Below are 14,343 nucleotides of genomic sequence, written 5' to 3'. Positions count from 1 at the left end.
TTTGTCTTCAGTGATATTTTTTCTCCTGTTTGTCTGGAGATCCTACATGTAGCCATGGCTGCATTGTTTACATGTAAAATCAGCTGTTAGCAGCCTGTTTTATGTCAATGCTAACTGGTGCTAGGCCGGATGTTTCCCCACAAGGAGGTGAGGTCAGGTGTGAGCTAAGAAGTGACGGCATGGACCTGTCCTTCCATCCATCGTTATTGGGAACATAAGATCTATCTCCAATAAGATGGACGAGCTAGCCGTGCTAACCCAGCAACAGAGGGAATACCAGAGGGCAGAGTAGCATCATGCTATTCACAGACATGGCTAACAGAGCTAACATCAGACACCAAGGCCACATTGGAAGAACTTCACCTGCTGTGAGCAGACAGGATCCAGGAGACAGAGACTGAACAGACTGCTGAAGAAGCTCAGTCCTGGACCCTGTGGACCCTCTCTGAAAATCTCACGTATCTTTTGATTGCTGCTGTGACTCTTCCTGAATTTTCCCTCAGGGATAAATAAAGTATTTTCTATTCATAAAAATGCAAAATAAATACATAACATGATTTAGAGAGACTCCACTGATAAAATTATACGCCTTACGTCTCTGAAAAAAACTGGGCATAAATGGGTTAAAGTGGGAGGTTGGGTAACTGAGGTTACTGACAGAGATCTTGGCCCAGATGTGTTGAGAAACGGCTGAACCTTCACCCGATCCCTCTGGAGAGAACGCTTACAACAAGCTGCACAACATCCACTTTCAGCGACTGCTCTGACAGATTAATTCATCGTAAAACACCAACGAGTGAAGCAGATCGCTCTCATATCAAGGTCTCAACCTGAACTCTTGAGGTCGTGCTGCTTTAATTTTGTCAATCAGTTCGTTAAAGAGAATCTGCCATGAGTTACTGATGTTGGGAAACAGAAACGACCTCAACACGTCTTTAAAACTCAGGCCGTGTCTTACAAAACCTTTTCTGATTCCACCGAGCTCTCTGCTTCACAATGTGAGCCTGAACGAGCAAAACACAAAAACACAACAGGCCGATCTTTTCCCACTCCGTTTCAGACCAAAGAAAGCAAACTGTAGGTGTGATCACACCCTCAAAACAAGCTAACAAAAGTGGAGCTCAGGAGCCAAATGGTTTCTAACACACCAAATATGTGGCTACGGGGTTTTCTCTTAGTGCAGACAGTGGGAAAGATGGACAAGATAAACAAAAGATACGTGAGATTTTCAGAGATAAACAAATAAAGCAACAATGAAGGGTTTGGTCGTCTTCAACCTCCATCTCCTTCTTTACAAATTTCCCATCATCAGGCTGATGTTCCTGCATTTCCCTACCTCTATCTCTGCTAAAAATACCCACAGGAACATATATCATGGCTCCGCAGACAGAGACCCGATTGATGCCTGGTCTTAGCATGTCATCTGTAAGCAGACACCTCATCTCCATGCAGGATGAGTGTGTTAATACAAGGTGTAAATGCATGCTGAATGCATTGCAGCTGGTATGCTACAGGATCAGCGAAACCATATCTGCACGAGGGCCGGCTCGCACCGTGATCAGGTCTCAGCAGGTGTGAAAAACATCTCCTTTGAGCAGCTTCTTTGAGGTTTTCTGAAGCAAACTACGCCTGATGTGCAGACGAAATCAAAACACTGAGAGTGAAAGTTCCTGTGCGTCCTGAGAGGCTCACACACCTGCTCCATGTACAGTAAAACGCCGTCCTGGACACGATGTACACACACGCTAAGATGGCTTGGATGTAGTTCAGTATCAGATCATGTGTGTGGTGAATCCTCGTCTCTGATTGGCTGGCAGGTGTCCATTGACACCGTATATCAGAACATGTTAAACATAGTGTAACGGCAGCAGCTCTGTGTAGAATAAACTACTAATGTTTCACTCGGCTTAAGGAGAGGAGAGGCAGTGATATACGAGTGAAAACAGAGTCTGAAGCCATGAGACGTGAAAGATTTCCACTGCAAAAAAATGATCTTATCAAAGTGTTTTTGTCTTATTTTCAGACAAGAGAAGAGAAGAAGACGAGGCAAATTTTTCTTGTTCCATTTGCAGATTTTTTTATACTTGTAACAGCAATTCAGACCTTGTTTTCGTCCTTAAAAAACTTGAAACAAGACATTTTTCTGGACTGGTCAAGTGAATGTGGCTCATATCAAGAATAAAAAGACAATTTTTACTTAAAATAAGACAAATAAACACCTGATAAGATTCCAGCTTTTGCAGGGTACATGTAGCTATGGTGTCGAATCATTCACACAAGATTAGCTGTTGGCAGCCGATAGCATATTGATACTACCTAGTGCTAGGCCAGATGTTCCCCATGAGCTGGGAAAAGTAGGCAAGGGGGATGTGCTGGTGCTCGCTAAGAGGAGACATCGTTGACCTGTACTTCAATCCATCGTTAGGAGGAATGTAGGATCTATCTCTAAAAAGTTGAGCAAGCTAGCAGCGCTAACCCAGCACCAGAAGTCATACAGGAAGACTAGCATCATAAAATCCACATAAGCACTGCTAACAGAGCTGACACCAGACACAAACGCCATATTTTATCTGTATGTTATCACTCTGTGCACATTTCAGACTTAGTTATTGGTAGGGATGGGTACCTTTCACATTTGAAATGATACGGTACTGATACCCAGTACCTGGCAAGCGCTACCGGTACTCAACAGTACCAATTTTCTGTGCTTTTTTGTGTTTATGAGCTAAAAAATATCAACTTGTTTAATAATAATTATATATATATATATATATATATATATATATATATATATATATATATATATATATATATATATATATATATATATATATATAATTTTTTTTTTTCTAATTTTTTTTTTTTCCAATTTAACATATTTATTCTTCAATGAATGTAATGTAATGTAATGCTGTGTTCATGTCCAGTATGGAAAATCTCCTTCTCTTCCACTCCCTCCCAGTCACAAGGATGCATTCAGGTACCTAAATATGGTACCTTTTAATTTACATGAATCAGTACTTGGTACACTTAGCAGAATTTGGTCGGTACCTGATCCCGTACCCATCCCTATTTATTGGGTCTTTAAATGTTTCTTGTGGTTGAATATAGTCCTTAACATACTGTTTTTCTAGGTTATACTGATGATATTTCTATATCTAATACATTCTTATTGCAATGTTTGCACTATACACTTCCTCGTTTGCTGCTGTAACTCTTTAAATAAAGGATCATTTCCTTTTTTTATATATAATAATTGAAAAATAAATAAACGATCCCAGTCATTCTGAGTAAAGTTGTTAAAAACAGCTTCAGTGCATCTTGTGGAATTTAAAGCTCCTGTGAGAAAAATTGTTCCAGTTTTGATTTGGCGCCCCCTGTAGACAATCTTTTCCCCAATTTTATGTGCTTTGTTAAATAATATATTCTGACAATAATCTCTTTCTGCTTTCATTTAACAGCGCAAAAGCGTCCTATTTGTTAGCCATCAGGCAGCTGGCGGGATACCTACCCCCTCTGAGCATTTACAGACACTAAAAAAACACAGGATAAAAATCATAAATCTTGATGCAGATGCTCCAGTTTGCTATTTTTAGGTCATAAAAAGGCATCATTATAGATTTCAGTCTGTTATGCAACTTGGTAGAAATCCTTTACAGGAGCTTTAAGTTGCAGATTCAGTAACATGCATCAGGTTTGTTGTCACTAAATGACTCTTCCATGAAACTTTAAAGCACTAAAAATCCGATCATTTAGTATAAAAATGAAGCTAAGCTAACAGCAGCTGCAGACGACAACAATTCATCCTGTAAATTAAGCTCATTTTAAGAAAGTCTGAGCCAAACATTAACGTTACTGTGCGTGTGCGATCCCCAACACGAGTGTCAACTACTGAAGAAAAGCTTTAAAGTCATAATTTTCTTTGCTAAACTGAAGATGAAAGTAGTCAGAGGAGAGTCTGTTTTCTGTGATACTGAATCAACTTCTATTTATGCATTAAACCAACTTACACTAGAAGTTGCTCAATCATTACGCAACTGAGAGACAGATTTATGTCCCCACTCTGTGATAAACACACACAAACACAGCGGTCACACTCCAGCCTGAATCCTCCAGCAGCATCAACAATCGATCTGCAGGACACACTGAGCAGCTAATCACACATTTATACGCCCCAGGACCCGGTCAGCTGACTTGGACCCAGCGGCATCGTGGGAAAGACAAGCAGGCCCGTCCTGACCGCAGTTAACCGAGCAGAGCGCGTTCAACCTCCTCGTAACGGAGCCCTGCTGTGGCCGTCCTGCAGGCTTTCAGCGTTATTAAAGACACAGGACGCAGAGGACACGCAGAGGGAGCCGCTCGTGGCCTGGATTTGTTGGTGTGCGCACAGAAACAAGTTCCAGGTTAACCTAAATAAGTCATGAGACGGCGCTTTCTGAGCTTTCATGACTTCAAAATGTATAACAAAGAGGAAAAGAGTTAACGGGACATCTTTTTTCCAGACTCACAGAAATCCAAGATCAATGTTTGTCAAGAGAAAGAGAAAAACTGTCAGAGCAAAATCTAATTATGAAATAAAACAAACTCAGGCCAACAAATCCCTCACAGTGACATGTGTCAAAAGTGCAACAACGCTCAAAGCTTCGCTGAGGAGCCAAAACAGACACAGAAACTGAGCTTAGTTGGACAGTTGAGCTCTTTTTACAGGATTTATCAGAAGCTGATTGTAACTGCAGTCATGTCAAGACGCAAACTAGCTCCAACAAGCTTCAAACAACACCGAATAAAGACTCCCAAAAACTCTGCCTCCAAACTAGGTAAAGCAGAAAAAAGAGGGAACAGGGAAAGGACAATCCTACCCCAAAACCAGTCTCTGTGAAGATGCTCTTGAACAAAGTGTTTGGTGAATTTATAATCAGTAAAACACCAGAAAAGGAAGAATAAGGTGTTTTCTTGTGGTTGTAGTGTGAAAAATTGTGTATAAATACAGACGACACGCCCCCCCCCCCCCCCCCATTCTTGAAAGTGAAGCCAAAATAAAACTTTGTTTACATATTAAGTTCATACGTAGAATCTTCCAAGAGTTTGATATTGACACTATTTTTCCTCAGATGTGGTCATCTGGTCAAAAATGGAGCAGAGGTGGAGCCATTATATGTAAAGTTGCGTCCACTTCCTTTTCCACACCTTAAAAAACAAAAATAACTATAAATATTAAAAAAGAAAAGAAAACAGGCATCATCAGATTCACAGAAGAGCCATGCTTTTCAACCAGTTAAACACCAGAAAAAGGAATAATATGATGTTTTCTTGTGGTTGTGTTGTAAAAACTGTGTTTAAATATGGACGACATGCTTCTATCTCTCATTCTGAAAAGTGAAGCCAAAATAAAACTTCGTTGTCATATTGACTTCACAAGTAGAATCTTCTACAAGTTTCTTATTGATGCCATTTTTCCCTCAGATCTGGTTATCTGGTCAAAAATGGAGCAGAGGCAAGCTGTCACTTCCTGTTTCCAAACCTCAAAAATAATAGTAATACTAATAACAAACTTTAAAAAAGAAAAGAAAACAACATGCACAGAACAGACAGGCTTTTCAACCAGTAAAACAACAGAAAAGGGAAGAATCTGTCATTTTCTCTCGTGGTTGTAGTGTCAAAAACCGCATATAACTAAGGACGACACGCCTAAATCTCCCATTCGGAAAAGTGAAGCCAAAATAAAACTTTGTTTACATATCAAGTTCATCAGTAGAATCTACCACAAGATTGATATTGACACTATTCTTTCTAAGATCCTGTCATCTGGTCAAAAATGGAGCAGAGGTGGAGCTGTCAGTCATGACATTGCTTCCACTTCCTTTTTTCACAACTTAAAAAAATTAAAAATTATAACAATAAATACAGAAAAAATAATAATAATAAAATAAAATAACTTGCATCATCAGATTCATAGAACAGGCAGACTTTCCAACCAGTTAAACACTTAAAAAAGGAAGAATATGATGTTTTCTTGTCGTTGCACTGTGAAGAACAGTGTATAAGTATGGACGACACACCTCCATCTCCCATTCTGGAAACTGAAGCCAAAATAAAACTTTGTTTACATATCAAGTTCATCAGTAGAATCTTCTACAAGTTTGATATTGACTCTTTGACACCTCAGATCTGGTGATCTAGTCAAAAATGGAGCAGAGGTGGAGCTGTCACTTCCTGTTTCCACACCTTGAAAATAATAAAAATGATAACGATAAACTTTGAAAAAGGAAAAAAAAACTTGCATCATCAGATTCACAGAAAAGGCAGGCTTTTCAACTAGTAAAACACCAGAAAAGGGACCAATATGACGTTTTCTTGTGGTTGTTGTGTAAAAAACTGCATATAACTAAGGACGGCTCGCCTCCATCTCCCATACTAAAAAGTGAAGCCAAAACAGAACTTTGTTTCGTATGAATTTCATAAGTAGAATCTTCCACGAGTTTGTTATTGACAATACTGTTCCCTGAGATCTGGTCATCTGTTTAAAAATGGAGCAGAGATGGAGCTGTCACTTCCTGTTTCCTCAAAAACCTCAAAAATAATTAAATAACAAACTTTTAAAAAGAAAAGAAAAGAATATGCATCATCAGATTCACAGAAGAGCCAGGCTTTTCAACCAGTAAAACATCATAAAAGGGAAAAATATGACATTTTCTTGTGGTTGTAGGGTAAAAAAAACTGTGTATAAATATGGACGACACGCCTCTATATACCATTCTGAAAAGTGAAGCCAAAATAAAACTTTGTTTACATATCAAGTTCATCAGTAGAATCTTCCACTAGTTTGTTAATAACACTATTCTCCCTTTAAAACTGGTCATCTGGTCAAAAATGAGGCAGAGGTAGAGCTGTCACTTCCTGTTTCCACACCTTTAAAAATAATAAAAATATTAATGACGATAAAATTTGAAAAAGAAAAGAACAGGTGCATCTAAAAAAATTATAATGCATAATCAGATTCACAGAAGAGGTTTGCTTTTCTGCCACAATATTGCATCAAAGTGACATTTTGGCTTCACTTTAGGGGTGCTGTCACGTCGCCCATGTTTTTATACAATCTGTAATGAGATAAAGTATGACAAATCTATATAAAATCATGACAAAGTAAATATTTAACAACTGGACTCCGTGAAACAGGTGTTGAGACTCCTCCCCCTGATGTGTTCCTCACCTCTCATCCTGCCTGTTCTTGTTTTAGGGCAACAGAAAAACCAAAGAGGCTCAAACTTTATTCCAAACTCTAAAACTTGGATTCAGAACGGTCCAGATATTTGACCTGATGGATGTCTCTCAGGTATCTACCTCGTCTCTGCACCAAAATGCCAAATTTTAAGAGCTATTGTCAATAAATCAAGGGGCAAAACTAGCATAGTAAATACTCTGCAGCATCTGGTGCTGGTATCCCTAAACAAGACCAGCCGTGCAAGCCGGGCACCATCCTACCTTTCCTTACACCGTCACACCCTCCTTCTCTTTTACCAAAACTAATCAACCATGAAAGCATCGCCAAACTTAGACGAGCTCCCGCAGTGCCAGGGACGCACTCGGCAAAATGAGCCAAAGAGCCAAAGGAGAAGCCGCCGCTCGCTGCTCGCCGTCATCCAACATCGCACTTTGTGATTGCTCAGTGATACTCCTCCGAGTGAGCTGATCTGTAATCATAGCTGTTTTCCTAATGCTATTTCACTAAAACATTTATTCTGAGAGGAGGAGGAGAAGGAGGAGGAGGAGGTCTCTAAACAACAGCTGTTCCACCTCTGTCCTCTCAGATCTGCCAGGCAAAGGAGGAGGAGGAGGAGGAGGAGGAGGAGGAGAAGAGGGGGCACGGGGGAAAAAACGGGCCATGAAACTGAAGGAGTACGCACCCTTGATCCTTGATTTACTCACAGAGGGGTGAGGGGAGGACAGCAGCTCTAAAAATACCCCATAAGGAGAGAGGGAGAGGGAAGGAGAGACTGGAGGAGATTTGGGTGAGGAGGGGGGCGGCAGAGGAGGAAGAGGAGAAGAGGAGAAGAGGAAAACGCTTGTTTTTGCTCCGCTCGCTACTGTAAAAAAAGACATCTTAAGTTTCTGCGTCCTAAAAATACACCTCCCTCGTGACAGAAAGCTGTGTGGATTTTCTTTTTGTGTTATAACAGGAGGGGGCTGCCTTCCTCTCTCCTCCCCCGCGTCTCCTCCCCCCAACCCGTCCCTTTCATGAAAAAGATGTCACTAAAGACCCAAACAGCCAGAGGGGTTAGCATGAAGGGGAAATGATTAGTGAAGGGGGTGGCAGAACAATGTCCTTCTTTTTTATCTCCTCCAGTTCTTAATTCATGTCAGGACCAGTGGCCCAGATACCGACCGACCGACTGAAGGAGTCCACTATAGCAGCACCAGAGGCTACAGGCCATGGCCCCGCACACACACACACACACACACACACACTCACACACTTTAGATGTGACTGTCAAAGCTGTCTGTCTGTGAGACGACAGCATGCCACAGAGCAAACTCCAGTCTGTTGGTGAAGACATGATGAATCACTCATTCATTCAAAGAGACGTAGAAAAAAAAAAAAAAGAGTGTTTTCATTCACAAGTTTCAACCGTCTCGCTTTAATCTTTCAACTGAAGGATGTTTTTAAACTTCCAAACCTGCATTTAGGCGAATAACAGCTAATCCTTGTGCAAATTCAAACCAGTTTGCACCAAATTGCATCAAAACTGCACCCAGGACATGCAACACAAAGAGCTGGATCAGATCTTCCTGTAAGCAGGCAGAAACCTTCAGCAAAACCTGCGCTACACCATTGAAGTCATCTCAAGCCTTTAGTAAAGGCAAACAGTGTCAAGTAAAAATGTCAAGGAAGGCAGAAAACCTGGGCAACACCAGATTTATGAGTGTCAAGTCATCTACTAACTAACTAAACTATTTTCTATGCACTATCAGACTTTAAAGAGCAAGTCTAGCAACAGTGACAAGAGAAACTAAATCGGAACAGGCAGAAAACCTGAGCAGGACCAGATTTATAGTAAAAAATCATCTAATTATAAGATACATAGCAACATAACTCAACAAGATAAGCACACTTAAGGCCACAGTTCTGAGGAAATACACCCCCAACGCAAGCAGAAACCTCAAGCAAAACCAGAGTCACAAGTGGAAAGTCATCTGCTGAGACCAGATAATATTAACAGCAAGATTTATAGCCACTTAAACCCTGTATCATCCAAGTATTCTACAGCCCACCTTAGCTTTTTTGTTGTTCATTTGGCTGACAAAGAGTCAGAGATCATGCCTGGAAAGCTCATCTTCATTTTTTTTCAAAAAACATTAAAATCTTTTTTCTTGCCCAAATAGTTGAAGAATTACGGTAATGAGATCAGCCTACATCACAGTTATTGCTTGTAAATGAAACATCACTGCACATGGATTCCTATGCAGTGTTGTAGTGATATCACCATAAAGCTCATCTTTTTTGTCTTAAAGGAGCTGTTTGGACTATCTCACTTGCTCGAATAGTTAAGGATTTACGGTAATTTACAGCACACTTGTAAAGTAGAAGCGCAACACTACAAATGGGAGGTCTAAATTGCAGTCTTTGGATTATTTTAGACAAGAACCAATGTTGATGCCCAAGGGAATGGCATTATTAGTAAGTATACAACTTTTCAGCAGGCAGCAACCTTAAGCACGACCAGAGTTATGGGTGTCATCAGCCTGACCTAATAACCACAGTCATTTACATTAAATCAAGTCTAGATCATTGTCTTTGTAATTCTGTTCTAAAAGGATCAACACAAATAGAAAGAGCTATGCCAAGTTCACTATAACAGGCAAAAACTTTGAGCAAGACCAGAGTAATTGGTAGGATGTCATCCGCCTGATGATTAACAGTCACTATACTTCACATAAAACAGGCCTGGATCAGTATCTTTATATATGGAGACCCAATCCAAAGAGCTAGAAACCTGAAAAATTCACTCGAACAGGCAGAAACCTCAAGCAGGACCAGAGTGATTGGTAGGATGTCATCCGCCTGACCATAACCAATCAAAATACTTCACATTAAAACAGGTCTGGATCAGCATCCTTATATATGGAGACCCCTTCCAAAGAGCAAGAAACTGGATAAATTCACTTGAACAGGCAGAAACTTTAAGCAAGACCAGAGTGATTGGTAAGAAGCAACCTGCCTTACTACAAACAATCACAATACTTCACATTAAAACAAGTCTAGATCATTATATTTGTATATTGTATATGGAGACCCAATCCAAAGAGCAAGAAACCTGAAAAATTTACTGGAACAGACAGAAACTTCAAGCAAGAACCAGGGTGATTGGTAGAAAGTCATCTGCCTGACCATAACTAATCAAAATACTTCACATTAGAAGAAGTCTGGATCAGTGTCTTTGTTAATTCAGAGACCCAATCCAAAGAGCAAGAAACCTGAAAATCCACCTGAACAGGCAGAAACCTCAAGCAGGACCAGAGTAATTGGTAGAATGTCATCTGCCTAATGATAAACAATCACAATACTTTAAATTAAAACAGGTTTAGATCAATTTCTTTGTGATAGAATTCAAAAAGACCCAATCCAAAGAGCGGGGAATCTGAGAAATCCACTCTAGCTACCAGGCAGAAACCTCAAGCAGAACCAGAGTGATTGGTGGGAGGTCATCTGCCTGACCATATAACATTTGTTTGCAATAAAGAAACCCAACCCAAAGACCCACTTTTGTAAAAAACAAAAAACAAATCTAAAAGTAATTCATCTGTTGCGGTGGCCACAATGGCAGAGACCTTATTCAAAGAGGCAGAGGCCTTGAGCAGAACCAGAGTTATTGATGGACACCCATTCGCCAGGTTGATTTGTCAAGCTAGTGCTGTCATTGAGACTCCAAAAGTGCATTGCCGGGTCCCTTTAACTACCTTTATCAACAGAAATACAGGAAGTGGGAGTGTTTGGGCCACATGACACCAGGTGCTAAAATTCTGCCTCAAAAGCTGAACTTTCATCATTGCAATCAAACTGACGGAGAAAACACTGGATTAACAAAAACACATTATACCAACAGAGGACAAGTGAGTATAATCAGATTATCTGGTTGATCTGACTTTTAAAATCACTTATCAAACATCTCTGGGGGTTTTTTGCTCTGAAATGCAAAGAAAAACAATTTTCCAAACCAATAAAAACTTCACGAGATGTCAGACAGATTAAAAATGATGAAGCGTAATGACGTTTTAACGACTTTGTCCTTGACAGCCTCATCAGAAGAAGCTGCTGAACACTGATACCCTCCTTCTTTTGTGCCCCCTGACACACACACACACACACACTCCTCCACCCCCTTCCGGGTGGATAGTGGAAAATACTGACCCCACACACGCCGAGTGAGACAATGACCCAATAACGGAGAGAGCGTGAACCTGAGAGGCGGCGATGTAAAGGCATCCCCCGGCCCAGATTGAGCGGGGATCTTCACTTGTTTGAGTAGTTGGTGACACCGATACCCTCCGCCTGTGTCACACACAACTTAGTGGTAACCGTATCCGCCCGCGGGGCCCCAACTTACTACTTCCATCTTCCCCTCTGCTGACAGCTGACCATGGGGAGTGATGAATGGGGAGGTCACATAGCCGGCCGAGCACACAAAGCACTTGATATGTTCGATATGTGTGCATCTGACATGGACACTGCTTTTTACTGCAACTATGTCTGCAACAAGTCTGCACGGCGGGTTGTTCGATTGTTTGAGGAAGCCTCAAGGAAACAAGTGACCACACAAAAAGTCATCAACTCCAAACGTTTCATCATTTGGTTTCCTCTCAGTGTGACTCACGATGACCGAGGACTCTTAGTTTGACAGCTCACTCAGCTGGAGTGGGAATCAAACCTGTGACAGGACATCACCCTGGCTATCAAACCTCCCTGATACACATCTCTGCCTGGAACAGCCGCTCCTTAAACCTCTCTGAATCTTTCTTAAAACACTGTTCCTGTTTCCCACGCCGCTTCTCCAAATAAGGAGCTGGAGCAGGTTTTGATTGGCTGCTGCTCTGTTTGGATTAGATAATGAGTTACCTGCCACTTCTTTTTTCAAAGCAGCCTTGGAAATTTTTATTTTTCAGCCCTTCAAACACTCACACTACACCCACCTCCTCCTCCTCCTCCTCCTCTACTCTCCACAGACATGCAAACACAGTGTAACTGAAGCCACACACAAACAGCAGCTTGTTTGGTAACTCATCAAACCGCAGTGCGCTGCCGCTGTGCGTAAAAGTCGTGCGTAACGCGGTTTGCTTCGCCACAAACACACAGATTGTCAATCAAAGGAGCTGAAGGAGAAATTAAACCTTCATCACGAGATTTTCAGAGGATTAGAGAGGGTAGAAGTTGCGCACAAGCATGGAAGGAGGAAGAGTGACGCGCAAATGTGCCAAAGTGTTCAGACTGTGCCATGATTCATCACCAAAACATCCTCTCAAAAGTTCGCATTTTTTGGACACAACTGCTTTCAAACTTTACTTAAACTTCTCAATTTTTGATGCACTTACCGGCCACGCGAACTGAAAAGGGATGGTGATCTTCCCAGCCTCGTTGTTCCGGTTCTGTCCGGTTTTCTGGCCGCCTTTGAACTGAAAAGTATTCCCACCGATAACCTTAGTAGTTTCCGAGCCGTACGTGCACGGTCCATTGGTATTGACCTCCGTTTGGTATTCCTTTAAACACACTCTGAAATAAGTGTCGCACTCGTCCGCGCCGCAGTGGCCCTCCGCTGCGCTCTCCTCTGAGTCGCAGCAGTCGCCGTTGAGGAGCTGACCTTTGGGGTTCTCCACCGAAATCAGCTGCAGCTCGAAGTAACCGGTGGACTGAGACACCTGAGGAGGGAAAGACAGGCTGGTGGTGAGTGATTTCAAGGTGAGGAGTCCAAAAAGTGTGCCACTTCATTCATCCATTACGCATTTCTGATTAAAAAGGTGAAAACATCTACTCTTCATCGTCAGATTTAACCCAAAAGTTCAACTTTAGATCGCTCTGGCAGCGTGCAGCCCTCTCTACTGTACATTTTGGCACAGTGGCACCTCAAGCTCTGCGTTACGCAGCATACCAGTGCTCCAATTTAGCCCAGTCTACATATTAAGCAGCAGAACACCACATTAAGTCCACTTTCTGGAGTTTTAAAAAAGAAAGTCAGGTAAAAAGTGGGGCACCTGGTTGTAAATTGGACCAAGAAAAAGTTCAGACACTTGTTCGGAATTGAAAGCGAGACATTTACGTGCAGGTGAAGCTGCGCTGCAAGCACGTTAAGCTAGAGCACTGAGCTACTTTGCGTAATTAAGCTCACAAGGAGTAATTTACGCACCAAATATTTGCTCTGATCCTTCTATGTTCAAACTTCACAGACAGACAAATAATCTTTCTTAACTTTGGCTTAGAATCACTCGAAAATGCATCAAACATCTTCACTTCTTTGGATGTGAACCGGAAAGTTAATTTATCCCCTCGAAGGAAGCAAATTTAGAAAATTCCACGATCACATGATTCGACCGCCGAGCACGCAATTCAATTAAGGCTGGAATTTAACCCTTCTCCGAAACTTCTCATCGATTGATTCTTGAAATAAAATGAGTGAAGAAACTTCTCACCTCAGCCCACAGCGTCAGGAGAAAACACACCAGTAAGAAGCGGTGCAGTTTCCCCGCTATATTCCACATGTCTCCGGCTGCTCGGTGTTGGTTACCATGAGGGAAATGCTGGATATGTTTGTCTCATTGACACAAAATGATCATGAAGAAGAAGAAAGAAGCGCGTATCCTCCTCCTCCTGCTGTCCGAGGCATGCACGGCGTGTCAACCCCCCGGGATGTCTGCAGATCTGGAGGAGGAAAGAGCGCACCGCTGCTGCTGCTTCAGCTGCTGCTGCTGGTGTTTGGTCCACGGACTCGCTACAAGACGCGCGAACTCCACGTCCCTCCGCCGACCGACGCACTAACCAGCAGAGGAGGAGAGAGCGGCGCGTCTCTGTTGGCCGGAGCAGAGCGAGGCGCTGCCGCGAGGACGGACAGCCGCGTGAGCCAATCACAGGCCGTCAGGGTGGGACGTTCGAAAGCTGACGGCCAATCAGGAAGAGGGGCGGGAGAGGGAGTAAAGGGGAGGACTGATGATAGATTTATTATAAAAGTTTACTCACACAGGAGGTTGTGTTTGAGAAATTTGTTGAAAATGTGTTAGAGTACTTTAAAAGGAAAGAGTTTACTTCAAATAAACCAAATTTAAAAAATCAGCCTCAAGCTCTTAGTGAGATTAAACCCA

General features: G+C 41.9%; 1 protein-coding gene across 2 annotated transcripts in view; it reads right to left on the bottom strand.

Moving 5' to 3' along the window:
• The window catches only part of LOC141806456 (protein jagged-2-like), an 84,635-nt gene extending 70,634 nt beyond the window's left edge, over positions 1–14,001 (bottom strand). For both annotated transcript variants that reach the window (XM_074692005.1, XM_074692006.1), the window contains exons 1-2: positions 13,678–14,001; positions 12,586–12,909 (exon numbers count right to left, since the gene is read on the bottom strand). In XM_074692005.1, coding sequence (XP_074548106.1) covers positions 12,586–12,909; positions 13,678–13,746 — 393 coding nt within the window. In that variant the 5' untranslated portion in view covers positions 13,747–14,001. The remainder of the gene's footprint in view (positions 1–12,585; positions 12,910–13,677) is intronic.
• Between the last annotated feature and the right edge of the window lie 342 nt (positions 14,002–14,343).

The sequence above is a fragment of the Halichoeres trimaculatus genome, unplaced genomic scaffold (genome assembly GCF_033239565.1).
Source record: "Halichoeres trimaculatus isolate MK-OKI-2021-1 unplaced genomic scaffold, fHalTri1.1 fHalTri1_scaffold_17, whole genome shotgun sequence".
Taxonomy (NCBI): domain Eukaryota; kingdom Metazoa; phylum Chordata; class Actinopteri; order Labriformes; family Labridae; genus Halichoeres; species Halichoeres trimaculatus.
Note: the sequence above shows the minus strand (reverse complement) of the source record. Positions and strands in the feature narration are given on the sequence as shown.